Here is a 16,175-nt window from a genome sequence, read left to right as displayed (position 1 = left end):
CCCAAGGGTCACCCTGCTCCGGCCCCACTGTACTGACATGCAAGGGCCAGATGGAATCTACCACCTTCCTGAGTTACCTTCTGCCCACCAGCTGGAAGACGTCACTCCCCTCTGAATTCCCATGGCATTTTACTGGTACCTCTCTTGGGGCATGCAGGCTACTCTACTTGTTCTAGAGTTAGCTGTGCCTACCTCTCAGACCTTTGCTGAACTATGGGCAGGACCCTGTCAGGTCTATCTGCCTCAGGACCACTGATGATGGCCGGATGAGAAATGTCTAACAGGTACTAAAGGAATCTTCCTGTTCCCTGGCTTCCAGGGAATGGGCTGCTTGGGTATTATTTGTAAGGCTCGTTTTTCATCCTGGTTCCCCTCCAAACTTAGTGCATCCTTCAATGGAATTACTGCACAGCACTCCATGGGGAGACAGTGCTGACCACAACAGACCATGGGCACCAGGCCCTGGGACACACTGGTTGTGGCAGTTTGAGATTATTTATGAATCCCAAAAAGAGAAGGATTATGTTTGTAAACTGGTCTACTCCTCTGGGTGTGATGCCCTTTGACTGTATTAGGTTTGGTGAGGGGCCTCTGATTAAGTGTACTTGATAAAGTCAGTTTAGGGCTTCTGATTGGGGTACTTCAGGAAGGTGTGGCTCAGGCTGAGTCCCCGCCCCCTCATCCTACATAAACGGACGCTCACTCAAGAAGACACACGGAAGAGGAGAGCGCTCTGTCATATTTGATCCTGGGGGTCTGGGGACAGGTAAGCCATTTACCTGATAGTTTGCAGCTGAAGAGAACAGAGTAGCTGAGAAGCTGAGAAGGCCCAGAAGGAAATGAGCCCTATGCTAGCCTACAGCTGAGATCAGCAGAAGCTGGGACCACAGAACCTTGAAAGAAAGAAGGAAGGAGAGACAAGGCAGAGATCGCCTGCCATCTGCTTCAACATGTGGCAGCAGACTTTGTGAGAAAGCAGCCTTGAAGTAGACTCTTTAGGGCCTTGTAACTGTAAGCTTTTACCCCAAATAAATACTCTTTTAAAAGCCAACAGACTTCTGGTAGTTTGCATCAGCACCCCTTTGGCTGACTAACACACTGGTATTCCACGTACGGCCTATAAGGCTATAAGGTAAGCAGCAGGACATGCCCTGTGTCGTGCTGGTTTCAATGTCTTAGTCCTTTCCTCTAAGTCTACAACTCGTGATAACCAAGGTCAAACAGGATCCAAGAGACTACAGCAACAGCTCAGGTAAAGAGAGGTAAGCCCTCCCCAAACTACGCATTAACTACAGTGGACTTCAAAAGGGACACGGGGAGGACACAGATGCCCAATGCCTCCCGGCCCTCTCTGACCACCCCCTGGACACAGCCAGCCTCCCTCTGGTGCTACCCCAGCACCTTGTCCACAGAGGCTAGCACATACAACGGTGCTCTGCCATGTCAAGGAGAGACACGCCCTGTGTGAGCCACCTGTTCCTCCTACAGCACAGCCAGCTCCCTGAGGGCAGGACACGACCCCTCCTGGCCTCCACAGCTGCCCTCTCCCCAGTGCCAAAGTAGGTACTCCCATACACCTGTTTGCTGAAATGCACTTACTAAAAGGAGAGCAACCGGAGCCCCAGCCCCATCCTCCCCATCTGGCTTGGCGTGGGGCTGGAGGGAGTGAGGGGTTGGGGAGGGGAGCCATACCTTGCCTGGACAGCACAGTGATGGGGATGCCAGGGTCACTGAGCTTGATGAATGGGCCACACTCACTGTCGATGCCCTCGCGGGCCAGGAGGAGGTTTTTAGTGCACACGTTTCCATGGACCAGGTCTTTATCCTCCTGCATAATAAAAAGGGACAAGTTCTGCAAAATTGCCTGCAGGGCTGCCTATCTTCCCACCTCCACATGGTTTCCAACCCTGGCCCTTCATATCTTCTCTCTTGCGCCCCAGCTTCTGCCAGACCTGGGCAGCCCAGCTCTCCCACCAGCTGTGTGACTTGGACACATTACATCATCTCCCTCTGCATTAGTTCCCCCATCAGTGAAATAGGGACAATAGTGAGGCATATTTTGTAAGACTTTTGTGAGAATAAACTGATTAGAATCTGTAAAACATGTGAGCAGCTGACTTTCAGTAAGCACTCAATGTTGGCTACCACTGATAGTAAGTTTCATTCATTCATTCAATAAGTGTTGCACTATTTCTACTCTTATTGTATACTGTAATACAGAAGTCATTCCTCTGACTTAAAACTTCCCTCTCAACAGGGTTCACACATAAGCACTTGGAATAGTCCCAAATTACCATATTTCACAGGGAATAAATCACTAAGTGAGTTTAAAACAGACCTGCCCCCCAGAAGCCAAGGATGGGGCCCTCCAGCCTGCCCACTTAGCAACTCCAACCCTCTCTAGGTCATTCTGGTTCCAGGGGCATGGAAATAACCACCAAGAGTATCACAACATCCTTACCAAGTAGCTCAGGGCACTGGCCAGCTGTTTGGCAACTTTGAACTTCCATGGGGTGGTGAGAGCATCACTTTTCCGGTGCATAAAGAGATCGAGGGGTCCCCCCTCCACAAATTCTTCCACCATGATATCTACAGGCACAAAAATTAGTCACATGTGGAACTTCTGTCAGTCTGGGACAGAAATCTATCTCATCCCCTTTGGGAGTCCACGTTACTCGTCAAATTAGTACTTTAACTTTTCTTTAAACAGGGATTTATATGTAAGCACACGGAATAGTCCACAAGACCATATTTAACAGGAAATCAATCATTCGAGATTTTAAAAATTCCCCTTCCTCCAAATTTACATGTCAGGAATTCAGAGGTGGAGAATGCCCAGCTCAGCCTGCCAGGAGCTTCAGCCAAAGCACAAGTGAATGGCAGTGATCCAAAGGGCGATCCCTCAGCAGCCTGACATTAAGAAAAGCCAAAGCCTGCGTGTGTTTAAACGTCAGGCCCCTCCACACTGCTCAGAGGCCACGCTCGTCTGCCCTTCTACCTCTGCCCAGGGCGCCTTCTTGTCTGACTCCCAGGACAAGGACCTCGTCTTACTCAGCTCAACCCTAAGTCTAGCAGTGTGGGGCCCAGGCCGGCAAGAAATGAGTAAAAACAAATGGGTTTCAGTTCCATGTCCAGCACTAACTTCAGCAAGGGATTTGTCAGGACCTTGATTTCCTCAACTACAAAAAAAAAGGCAAAAGGCCTGGGCAACATGAAGCCTCCTGCTGTGCTTGCAGCACCCACCCTCCCCAAATGGGGCCAACTGTGCCCTTCGAAAGAGAATGTGCTTACTCTCCACATCTCGGACACAGACGCCATAGAGGTACACGATGTGCTTGTGAGAGACCTGTCTCATCATGCTGGCTGCCTCAAAGAAGGCCTGTGGGAGGAGAGGACAAAGGAGCTTTGGGTAAGTCAGCCTCCACTGGTCTGGGGGATTTGGTTGAGGGGAAAAATCCAAGGATCCCAGGAAACCTCACCACGATCACTATCCCAGGCCCTAAAAACTCTTCCCCTGGACCTGAAGGCCAGAAGGCCATTGCCAAGCCTTTCCCTCTAGGCAGGGTATAGGTTTTATTTAGGGAACCGAATAGGATGTAGAGTGAAGCTCAGTGGGATAGACTAGCTGACAACTTTCCCACTGGATACTTATGCTCACCCCGTCTCTTCTTTCAAACACTGGAAAAATTAAAATGTACAGTATGATACTAGAGTACAAGAAAAACCAAGGCAGCAGCTCAAAACTTGGCTTTATCACTCTCTAATAGTCTATAGGATCCTGGGCAAATCATTTTATTCCTCCAGACATTATTTATCCAGATGATGAAATGGGAGCCCTGGACTATATTTTGGGGTGTTGAGACCATTCAGCCAGAGTTCTGGGGCTCCATGGCACAGCCTCAGGGGCCTCAATTTAGGGAATGGGGGAAGGGAGGGAGCAGGCCAAGTGTGAGGGGTGCTACTCCACCCACTTCCATCTTCAATCCTCCCTCATTTATTTTACACACTGGGTCTTTCAAAGATGAAACTGACATCATTAGGCCAAAGTAAGGGCAAAGGTTCTTCCCAGCCCACTGGGCTCCACTGGCTCCTGGAAATGGGGGCGTGGAAGGGGTAGGTTTAGAAGGAAGACACTTGCCAGAGAAATGTCCCTGTGGCTGGGGTCTAAGACTTTGAGGATCACTTTTATTCTCTTCTCTTCTGAAGTTCCTTCATCATCCTTGTAATCAACCAAAGTCCCAGAGTAGATGTGCGTTCGCGTGCCTCTCCCAAGATGCTCACCCTGAGGAAGGAAGCAGAAAACTGGGGTGAGCTCTCCCTGGAGCTCAGTGATGGTCAGAAGTCTGGAACTGAGGCCATAATGGCACCTAGAAAACTGGATGGTATGAGACAAAGGCAAAAGGGCCCCAAAAGTGCATAAGCTCCCAGTACCTTATCCTTGTCAGGTCTCCAGAGGAAACAAAAAGCTATTCGGACAAGACGATATGGCACTTCCAGGGCCCCATGAGGCACTCCTCATATTCCCCAAGCTGCTCTCTGCATTCTACCTCCAGGAGCAGCTTATGGCCCCAAAACAATCCTGGCCTACTGCCCAAGTGCAGAGAGCACCACCACAGCAGTCACATTAGCCCACCCTGGGCCTCCAGGGCAGGGTTTCCCTCAGCTTGTAAGTCCTGGTTCTCCTGATTGCTAAGGGACACTCCTTCCCCATGCTGACCACATTCTATAAATGGAATTATATTGGTACCTACTCTGCACAGGTTGTTGTAAGAATCAAATGATGTAAAAGATACAGAGGCTCCCGGTACAGACTCCAGTACATGGTGAGCAGAAGTCAATCTGTTGGGCCAATTGGTTTAGGTTGATAGCCTGTAATTTCTCACACTCAAACTGTTTGTTTCCATTTATCTACCCACTGTGTGTGTATGTGTGCATGTGTGTATGCATACCAGGCTTTAAAATCAGCGATGCAAATTACATATGCATTTGCCATATCAAACCCACTTCTAGGAATCTATCCCAAACACATGCTGGCAAAACTTAAAAAAGACTTATGCACAAGGCTACTCATGTGAACACTATTTGTAACAGCAAAGAAAAGAGCATCAAATTCCATCGAGAGTAACCAAAAACGTAAAGCGCTTGTATTCAGAAAACTGCAACTCATTGTTAAAAGAAATGAAAAAAGGCCTAAATAACTGGAAGAACATTCCATACTCATGAATTGGAAGACTAAATATCATTAAGATGTCAATTCTATTCAAATTGATATACAGATTCAATGTAATCCTGATAAAAATTCCCAACAGCATTAAAAAACAATTGAAAACATGATTACCAAATTTATTTGAAAGGCTAAAGGGTCCTGAATAGCCAGAAATATCTTAAAAAGGAAAAGCGAACTCTCATCTCCAAACTTTAAACCACATTACCTAGCTACAGTGGTAAAAATAACATGGTACTGGCATAAAAACAGACACACAGATCAACGGAACCAAACTGATGGTTCAGAAACAGACCCTTACATGTATGGTCAAGAGATTTTTCACTAGACTGTCAAACCCACACAGCTAAGCCATAACAGTCCATTCAACAAATGGTACTGAAAGAACTCAATATCCATACCCAAAAGAAGGAAAGAGGACCCTATCTCACACCTTATCCAAAAATTAACTCAAAACTGATCAAAACCTAAGAATAAAAGCAAGAACCATAAAGCTCCTAGAATAAACTGTAGGAAAAATATCTTCAGGACCTGGTGGTAGGTGGTGGATTCTTGAAGGAGATAAGAGGAGGACTCAGATAGACTATTGATGTTTAATGTATGTAGAAGTTTTAATTAGCTTTACTGTAAAAGTATGGAAACATATAGAGTAGATGGTAACAAATAGTGAGTAACAGCTAGTTTATAAATGGGGATGTGGCTGAAAATGGTAGTCTAGGTATGTAAATGCTAATTGACAGAATGCTAGAGAATAATGTAGGAACTGAATAGCACAGTAAACCAAGAGGTGGATGAGAATTGTGGTTGATGGTACAGATGCAAGAGTGTCCTTTGTGAGCTAGAGTGACTACATCACTATTGCAGGGTGGTGGGAATGTGAAGAAGCATGGGAAAAAATACAACTGGAGGAACCTATGGACTGTGGTTAGCAGTAATAATATAACATTCTTGCATCTATGCCAAAGATGTACTACGTTGATAATGGGGCAGTATGGAAATGTGAGCCAAATGTACACTATGGACATGGTAACAACTGGATGATATTATCTTATAATCTGTAACAAATGTTCCACCACAGTGTGGTATGTTGATAGAGGGGTGTTGTTTGGAAATTCTGCATATGTGCATGATTGTTTTATAAGTTTACAACTTCAGTTACAAAAACGTATTTAAAAAACAATAATACAGGAAGCGGATGTGGCTCAAGTGATAAGGCCTCTGCCTACCATATGGGAGGACCTGGGTTCGATCCCTGGGGCCTCCTGGTGAAAAAGAAGAGAAAGTGCGCCCGCGTGGCAAGCCAGTGCCCCACACAAGTGAGTCATGCAGCAAGATGATGATGCATCAAAAGAGAAACAAGGGGAGAGTCAAGGTGAAGCACAGCAGAAACCAGGAACTGAGGTGGCACAAACTGACAGGGGACCTCTCTCCCCATCAGAGTTCCCCAGGACCGAATCCCAGTGAATCCTAGAAGAGAGAAAATGAGAAGAGAAGACAACACAGAGAGCAAAAACAGCAGAGGGGGAGGAGGGGAAGAGGGGAAAATAAATAAATCTTTAAATAATAATAATAATAGAATGGGTTGGGAAAAAACACACCAAATGTAAGATAAGGACTATAATTAGTAAGAGTTTGATAATTCTTTCTTAAGTTGTAACAAACATCTCATGACAATGCAAGGTGTTGGTGGTGGGTTGATGTATGGGACCCCTGTATGATATTATGCATGTTTGCTTTATAAGTTCACAACTTTTACTATACACTTATTATTTATGTATATTCATATATAAGTGATATAAGGATAAAAATAATAATAGAGTGGGTTGGGGGAAAAAACTGGTTAGTAGTAATATTTTGACAATGCTCTTTAATCATTAGTTAAAATGTTTAACAACAATGCAAGGTATTGGTGGTAGGGTGAGGTATAAGAGTTCTGTATGTTATATATGTTTGTTTTCTAAGTTCACAACTATTATTATATACTTATTGTTTATGTATATTTATGTATGTGTGATATACTTCAATAAATTTTTTAAAAATGGGGAAAAAATTTGATCAAGAGGGAACTGGTTGAGTAAACTAAGGTACATGCATGCAGTAGAGTATTATAAACTGTAAAAAGGAATGAAGACTACTTCTATAAATTACTGTGGAGTATTCTCTAGAATACATTAAGCAAAAAACCCACAGGTTGAACAAAACTACCATTTATTTAAGAAAGGAGGATATAAAAATATACATTTATGTATTTTAATTTTTAAAAATAATGAAGGATAAACAATTTTTTGGAGGAGCAAATACAGAAGATACAGACTTTAGACATCTTTGAATACTCCTTTCTTTCCAGGTTGGACTTTGGAATGATGTTAATTATCTTGCATAACTATAAAACAAAATTCAATTTTAAAAGGAATCCTTCAAAATCCAAAGTGAAATAAAACATGAACCTAAAGGTGTATCCAGCTGGTGTCTAACTATACTACCATACACAGAAACAGGTGGTATAATTATACCACCATACCCAGATAGTCACTCCCGGTGACTTTTAAACAACAAAATCGCCAAAGGACTTTGGCCTAATGACAAAAAAAACTTCCAAAAACACCAAAAGCAAAATAAACTGTTTCCCAGTAGTCACACTGCTGGTGGTGTCACTGGTGTCTTGTCATTACGAGACCATGGAATTTGTAGTATTAGCACAAATGAGCACAGGGACATTATTAAGAACTGGGATTTCAGTATGAAAGGATGTACAGGTGTCTGTTTATTGAACTTAAATAAAAAAATGTGTAGATGTCCTGAATTTGAATTGGAAGTATTACTCTGAATGATGATGTACCTTATCTTTTAAAAATAAAATAAAACAAAAACCTTAACTGTGTCTACTGAAAAGGCCTAGAGACAAACACGTTCTCCTTGAAAGCAGGGAAGCTAACAAAGACGACCAGGGTCATGTCAAAAGGCTTCAGGTGCCAGCATGACTGACAACCCCCTGGCCAGAGATGGGACAAATTGAGCATCAGTGAGGAGAGCTGTTATGGATTAAAACATAGCTAAGGCTTAAATCCATGCGTCCATATGATACTTTAGAAAAACCCAAAAACGTCATCAGTTACCTCTAGTGGAAAGGTGAGGACCAATTCATTTTATTGAAAATTATAACCAAAGAGAAAGAATTAAGCATTTATCCTGCCTTTCCTATATAAACTATACCTCGGGGTAACAAAAGGAATTGATGAAGTTGCTCAGAAAAAAATAATAGAATTAGAACTCACCATTTTCCCTAATGAATAAAGGATCCAGAAAGTGACCATCAGTGGTTAACACAACAAAGAGTGACCAGACAGTAAGTAACTTCTAATGAAAGCAGACAAAAGCAATTATGAAGTAGAAGGAAGTGGGAAGGGAAGAAAGGAGGGGGGGAGTGAGGGAGGGGGGCGGGAAAGACTCATCTGATCAAGCCTCTAGGTCTAACTACCAGCTTACAGAAAATACGCGGGAAGAGGAACACTATCAGGAGGACACAATCAGCAAAATCCAGAATGTGGAAACCATGGGACAAATGACCCAGTTTCTTTAAATAAATAATAATAATAATAATAATAGTAAAAAGGAAGATAAGGTGGGAGGGAGGGATCGATCAGAGAGAAACCACAGATAAAAAGAGATTTAAAATTTAAGAGACATCAACCAATTGTAATACAGGGCCTTATTTGGATTCAGATTCGAACAAATTACTTATAAAATTCCTAAGACAAGGAAATAAGAACACTGACTACTATTTGATGACAGAAAGGAACTACTGCTAACTTTTTTAGCTGTGATAATGGTGTTAAGGTCTGTGTTGAGATACTGAAATATTTTCAGATCGTAGTGGGCTAAATGGTAGCCCCAAAGAAATGTTCATGTCCTAATTACTGGAATATGTGAACATTATCTGATATGACAAACGAGTGACTGTTACCTCATATGGCAAAAGATATGATTTAAAGTTATGGTTCTTGAGAAGAGGTGCTAATCCTGAACTATATGGGTGGGCCCTAAATGCAATCACATGTATCCTTATAAGGGACAGGCAGAGGGAGACCTGAGACATACAAAGGAGAAGGAAGGAGAAGGAGAAGGAGAAGTGAAAGATTGAAAGAATGGGCCCTCAGTTTCAAAAAGTGTGGTAGGCAGATTAAATAAGACCATTTGTGCAAGGCCCTTAGCACATAATTATCTGTCTCCAAGAACATTTGCAGTACAAGCTTCAATTATTCTGACTGGTAGATTCTGAATAATTGGAAAGCAAATGTGATTCATGAAACTTAGGCATTATCAAGCTACTTACATTAGCCCTACAAAACTTGTAAATTGAGGTTCTATTATTCTAGGATCCCCTGGAAATGCAAAAAATGGAATGTGGCAGATTCCTAGGGAATCAGCCCTGTCCGCAAAAGGAACACACAAAGTCATTCATCAGATACCTTAATTTGCACAAATGCCATCATTCGTCACCTGGCAAAGCAGAATGGTGAGCCATCCGCCCAGTCTGCTCTACCCTGGGGTAAGGTATTCATTAAAGCTGCAGGTGTCATGAAGCAATCCACCAGGGCTTATGATAAGTGAGTCCCCAGACCATCCTGTAAAGGGCCATAAGCAAGCCTTCTGCAGAACAACTGCTCTTCCCCAGGAGGCTTCCTAATTCTTGTGGCCAAGTCATTGCACCATACTGTCCGGATTCTGCTGCAATCCATGACAGCCCCTGCAGGTCCCGTGTCTAGGCTCCTTCTGTTCATGCTCTTCCTTCCGCCTCCTTCCACGCTCTTCCCTCTGCCTTCGCCTGCTTCTTGCTGCCCCTTCTCTGGTCTCTGCTTTGAAACCACTTCCTCTAGGAAGCTATCCTGTCCTCCCAAATCTAGGGGAGACGACTCTCTTTGATGTCCCGCATCTTGCTGAACTTTTCGACCTCAGGACTCATCTTTTGATAGCATAATCATCGGCTGAAAGCAGACAAAAGACTAAGCCCCTGAGGCTGGCAAGCGTGCACCGCCTGTACCGCCAGTCACTGCTGGCTGAGTGAACACCCAGAGGCCTGGGGGGAGGACAGAAGAGAGGCCCCGAGTATGGTCTCCTGAGTTCTGCCACACTGATGTTTTTAATTTCAGGCCACACAGCTCTGACACCACTAGATGGACAGAGAGCAACAATAAGATTTGGCCTTTAATAAAAAAACTCAACATAATGGAAGTGGGGCAGCTGTAGCCATGGACTTCAATTCCCACAAACGCCTACCCGACAGTTTCAGAAACTAAAAATTAACTAACAAACCCCACGACCGTCCCCTCCCCCAGGCTCCGTCCTGGCAGTGAACCCGTGAACCTCCCTCCAAAAGTCCCAGCCTCACCCAGCAGTAAAGGGCCCTGTGCAGATTCCCTCTCTCCAGGGCTGTCAGCATGCATCTTCCCCAGAATCCCCCAGTGTGTGGCACCGCGTGAGGGGAGTGCAGAGGGGCCTGCAGAACACCCCGTGGAATCTGCCTTGGGCCTCACACAGCTAGCCAAGGTCAAAGGCAGCTGCAGGGAAAAAAAAGTCTCCAAAGGCTGGGACCTTGATCCCAGCTACTCTGAGGGAGCTGCTTCTCAAACAGTTCTTCAGTTCTAAGCTGTGTTTCTCTTCCTCTCTCCTCTCTGTGTTTGTGTTCCCCAGCCTAGCTCCTTCTGGAAGCAGCATCAGAAAGCCCAGGAGTGAACACTATGAGCACTTTGTCAAAGAGCATGCTGTAGACCACTGAGGGTCATGAGCCCACACTCCTGTGGAGACCTGACTCTTGCGGCCCTGTCAGCACTGCCGTGGAATTCCCAACTCCCTCTCCACAAAGAAGGCCCCAAACGCAGGGCACACTACTCCTCCCACCATACACGGAACGGTCCTGCAACCCTTGGTAATTCCACAGAGCCTGACTCATTTGCTTCCTTCAAGGAAAAAGGAGCATCTGAGTGGCTAGATACGGTGGCAGGGTGCCAGTGAACTGCTTTAACTAAGAACGGAAAGTTACCACTTGGTTTCCCACTAGGATTTCCCCAGAAACTGTAGCAATTACTCACTTGTACGATATCTTTTTTGAGGATCCGATCGAAACTCAGCTGGCTCATGGGATAGACTGGCTGCCACTCCTGGGCTTTCTTGGTAGCCACCAGCAGATTGGAGATTTCTATGGAAGAGATTGGAGATATCTGTGCATGGTACTAAAAGGCCCAGAATCCCAGCCAGCCAACATCTGCTGACACAGGGTTTGCTGAATACAAAATTGCCATTTGTCAGTTTAGTCATTCAACAAGTATTTGTTGATCTACTTGATTCTTGCCTTCCTGGAGTTCACAGGCTAACAGAGCTAAAAGTTAACCAAATAATCTGCCATCAAATGTAAAGCTACAATGTGAGCATCTACTATAAAGGGTTACTTCGAGGTTGACAACAGCAGGATCACCTGCTGTTGAAAGGTCAGCAAAGATTTTCCTAAGGAAATGAAATTTTTGTTTTCTGCTCTATTCCCACAGCCTCATACACTGCAGGCACTCAATACATACTTGTTAAACGTACAAATGAATAAACTGGGTGTGATCAAGGATGAGACCTGAGCAAGGAGGAAGCAGCAGTACTTTGGGCCTCAAGAGTGATGGCAACTAGGGCGGGAAGGAGGAGAACACTGGTTTTGTGCCAGAGGCACAGGGCAGGTGACCGAGCATCAGGGCTGTCTGAACCTCTCTGGGCTTCCAGCAGCCAGCAGTGTCTAACCCAGAGGAGGCACTTAACAAACGTTTTCTGAGTGGACAGACTGAGTGGACCATCTCCCAAATTCTACAGATTCAAATAGCGAAAACAAATGTATTACAAAATCTCCCAGGCCAGAGTCAGCACAGGGGACTAACGGCATTTCCAAGCCACAGAAACGGCCTTTACCACCATGCAGCCACCGGGAGTCCTGAAGAGCAGTGACAAGGAAGAAAGGGCCTTTCCAGACTCAAACAGTGAAGTATTCTAAGAATCCCTGGAGATTTTTATTAGGTCAGTGATTTTGTTTTTTAATGAAACAGGATTAAAGAAATAACAACTAGCAGATGTTCTCCCTTTCCTTCCTCTTTTCTGAACCAGAAGTTAATAATAAGTAGAAGGAAAAAAATGTAGCCACACAAGTCCTGATTTTCAGACTTTAACAAGAGTTTCTGAAAAGAAGACCCATAAGGACAGCCAGGCACAATTCATGGGGGTTGCCACCAAGTGCCACCAAGAAATTACAGATGCTGAGGACCTGGTCCCAAGAGACTCAGGTGTGGCCTCACAAATCCTCACCACCCAGGGTTACATTTTCCCTTTTTTTTTTAAAAAAAAGGTCACATTTTCTGACTGCTTTATTCATGCCAGAGCTTTACACATATTAATTCCTTCATCCTGTGACAATCCTATAAGTTAAGTAATATTCTTATCCCCATTATAAAGATCAGAAAACAGATTCAGAGAGATTAAAAAGCTTGCCAATGTCAGGCACCCAGTAAGCCACGGACTGAGGAGTTGCAGCTCTGATCTCTTCCCCTCTTACAACACTACCTGGACCTGAGTAGAACCATATTAAAACAAGCAACTATGGGAAGCAGACTTGGCTCAACTGATGGGCGTCCGCCTACCACATGGGAGGTCCACGGTTCAAACCCAGGACCTCCTTGACTCGTGTGGAGCTGGCCCATGTGCAGTGCTGATGCGCGCGAGGAGTGCCGTGCCACGCATGGGTGCCCCCGCATAGGGGAGCCCCACGTGCAAGGAGCGCGCCCCATAAGGAGAGCCTCCCAGCATGAAAGACAGTCCAGCCTGCCCAGGAGTGGCACCACACACACAGAGAGCTAACACAGCAGAAGATGATGCAACAAAAAAAGAGACAGAGATTCCCGGGTCGCTGACAAGAATAGAAGCAGACACAGAAGAACACACAGCGAATGGACAGAGAGAGCAGACAACTAGGGGCGGGGGGAGGGGAGAGAAATAAATAAAAATAAAATCTTTAAAAAAAACAAAGCAAGCAACTCAGGGCTGCCCTGAGGGAGAAAAGACATCAAGAAAGGGCCACCATTGGTGTGGAGAAAGTGGTCACGGGCTGCTGGGGGTAGGGAGTGGGAGGAAGAGATGTGCTGGCAGGGGGAGGTTTGGGACGTGGAATTGTCCTGGGTGATGCTGCAGGGACAGTTACCAGACATTGTATGTCCTCCCATGGCCCACTGAGTGGACTGTGGGAGAATGTGGGCTATGGTGTGGACCACTGATCATGAGGTGCAGCGGTGCTCAGATCTGTATTCACCAAGCGCAATGAATGTCTCATGATGATGGAGGAGGTTGTTGTTATGGGGGGAGGAGTGGGGAGGGGGGGTGGGGGGTATATGGGGACCTCATATTTTTTTAATGTAACATTAAAAAATAAATAAAGACAAAAAAAATAGAAAAAAAAAAAGGAAAGAAAGAAAAGGGCCACCTGAATGGACTTCACAGGGAAGGGCTAAAGGCAACAGAGCCCCTGGAGAATGAGAAAGGAGGTCAGAGAAGGGGCCATTTCTGCACTGAGTATTTGTATAGAAGTTTCAGGGAACTTCTATACAACGTATAAACTGGGGAAGGCTTGCTTAACCTCCATGAACCTGTTCCCTTGCTAGTAAAATGGGGGCAACAGTGCACCCCATACCAGGCTACTGCGAGGGATAGTTAGTGTGTGCACATGAAGAGCTGGTGCGGGATGAGTGCTCAGAAACTGCTTAACTGTCATTATGGACAGTATTACACCTTAGCCATCATCATCCTCTTTGTTATAACACCTGCTTCCCCAGACCTTTAGCAGGGATCTGCAGAAGTACCCAGCATCAGAACTGAAACTGTAGGCGGCGGACTTGGCCCAGTGGTTAGGGCTTCCGTCTACCACATAGGAGGTCCATGGTTCAAACCCCGGGCCTCCTTGACCGGCGTGGAGCTGGCCCATGTGCAGTGCTGATGTGCGCAAGGAGTGCCCTGCTACGCAGGGGTGTCCCCCTTGTATGGGAGCCCCACACACAAGGAGTGTGCTCCTTAAGGAAAGTTGCCCAGTGCTAAAGAAAGTGCAGCCTGCCCAGGAATGGCAGCAAACACATGGAGAGCTGACTCAACAAGATGATGCAACAAAAAGAAACACAGATTCCCGTGCCGCTGATGACAACAGAAGTGGACAAAGAAGATGCAGCAAACAGACACAGAGAACAGACAACCGGGGTGGGGGGAAGGGGAGAGAAATAAATAAATAAATCTTTAAAAAAAAAATTTTATTTAAAAAAAACCCTGAAACTGTAGAAATCAAGCACAAAACTTGATTGCACTAATGAGAATGCAAGACTATCAGTGGTGAATGGGCCAAGGATTCCTTTGAACCCTTACCTACTTCCTTAACATGGTCACACTCAGAATTGGGGATGGGCAGTGGGGGAGGACACAGAACAAGAGATGGTGTATTTGCTTAACTATCCACCCATTCTGAGTGGCTGCCAACTTTTTTGCTTTGCTTTTTATTCACTCCATGAGAAGTTTCTTGGCTGCATTTTCTTTTTTTTTTTTTTTTTAAAGATTTATTTTTATTTATTTAATTCCCCTCCCCTCCCCCGGTTGTCTGTTTTCTGTGTCTTTTTGCTGCGTCTTGTTTCTTTGTCCACTTCTGTTGTCTTCAGCCGCATGGGAAGTGTGGGCGGCGCCATTCCTCGGCAGGCTGCTCCCTCCTTCGCGCTGGGCGGCTCTCCTTAAGGGCGCACTCCTTGCGCGTGGGGCTCCCCTACGCGGGGGACACCCCTGTGTGGCACGGCACTCCCTGCGCGCATCAGCACCGCACATGGGCCAGCTCCACACGGGTCAAGGAGGCCCGGGGCCTGAACCGCGGGCCTCCCATGTGGTAGAGGGACGCCCTAACCACTGGGCCAAAGTCCGCTTCCCTCTTGGCTGCATTTTCAAGTGAAGGAGGATAGAGGATCTGGGGAACCCAAAATGATATTCTCCTCAATTTTCATGGTTTTGCCACTTCTCTAATTTGCAGGTAGTAAAGGGAAAACAAAGGACTTCTGAGAGTCTACTAAGGAAACCTCACCCACAGGGCTTATTCTTTTTCCCTGGCTCTAGTACCTTTTCTCCCAGGCCAGAAGAGTTGGATCTTGTTCTGGAGCTTTGGGCTAATCGCTGCCCCTGCAACCTTTGCAAAGGTGGTATGATGTAGGGGAAAGATCACTGTACTTGGAGTCAGAAGACATTAGTTCAAATTCCACTCTTTCTCTCACTACCTAAGTGATCCTGGGCAAGTACAATGGGGATAACAACATATGCACAGGGTTGTCCTGACGAGTAAATGAGTTCATACATGGAAGACCTTCAAAAGGTGCCTGATCTATGGTGTCTTACTCATGATAGCAGCCATTATCATCATTATCATTATTTATTGATACTATTAGTATAAGTACTACTGCTACAACTAGCAAGTGTGGCCTTGAGCAAGTCAGTTAACATCTGAGCTCCAATTTCTAGAATTTGGGAAGAGGGGTAAAGTTAACAGCCACAAAGAACTACTGTGTGGATTAAAGAAATGCAAATGTGCATGTGAATTGCTCAGGTCCTAGTAGGCACCTGCTAAAAGGCTACTGCTATCACTCTTCCTCTGGCAGTCACTACTGAACACAGACTCTGTGCTGGGCACTGTGCTTCTCACCAGTCACAGAGGGGTGCGTGAGACCCAGGTGCAGTCTTAGCTCACGACTGAGTGGGAAAGGCAGACAACTAAACACCTCCAGTGCTGAGTTCCAGGAGCCTCAACAGAAGCCATAAGAGGAGTTTAATTTCGTTCCTGGGCTTCTCTAGCAACAGCTACCGACATCCAGATTTGGGCTAGTGGTGATGGCATTTAAACCCAAATCCTACAAAG

At 45.4% G+C, this 16,175-nt stretch overlaps 1 protein-coding gene across 20 annotated transcripts in view; it reads right to left on the bottom strand.

Moving 5' to 3' along the window:
- Positions 1 to 16,175, bottom strand: part of JAK1 (Janus kinase 1) — a 251,790-nt gene that overhangs the window by 11,951 nt on the left and 223,664 nt on the right. For all 20 annotated transcript variants that reach the window (XM_071217414.1, XM_058303439.1, XM_058303444.1 and 17 more), the window contains 5 exons: positions 11,314 to 11,420; positions 4,139 to 4,282; positions 3,292 to 3,379; positions 2,462 to 2,589; positions 1,693 to 1,828 (listed from right to left, as the gene is read on the bottom strand). In XM_071217414.1, coding sequence (XP_071073515.1) covers positions 1,693 to 1,828; positions 2,462 to 2,589; positions 3,292 to 3,379; positions 4,139 to 4,282; positions 11,314 to 11,420 — 603 coding nt within the window. The remainder of the gene's footprint in view (positions 1 to 1,692; positions 1,829 to 2,461; positions 2,590 to 3,291; positions 3,380 to 4,138; positions 4,283 to 11,313; positions 11,421 to 16,175) is intronic.

The sequence above is a fragment of the Dasypus novemcinctus genome, chromosome 9, assembly GCF_030445035.2.
Source record: "Dasypus novemcinctus isolate mDasNov1 chromosome 9, mDasNov1.1.hap2, whole genome shotgun sequence".
Lineage (NCBI taxonomy): Eukaryota > Metazoa > Chordata > Mammalia > Cingulata > Dasypodidae > Dasypus > Dasypus novemcinctus.
This window is presented reverse-complemented; position numbering and strand designations above follow the sequence as displayed.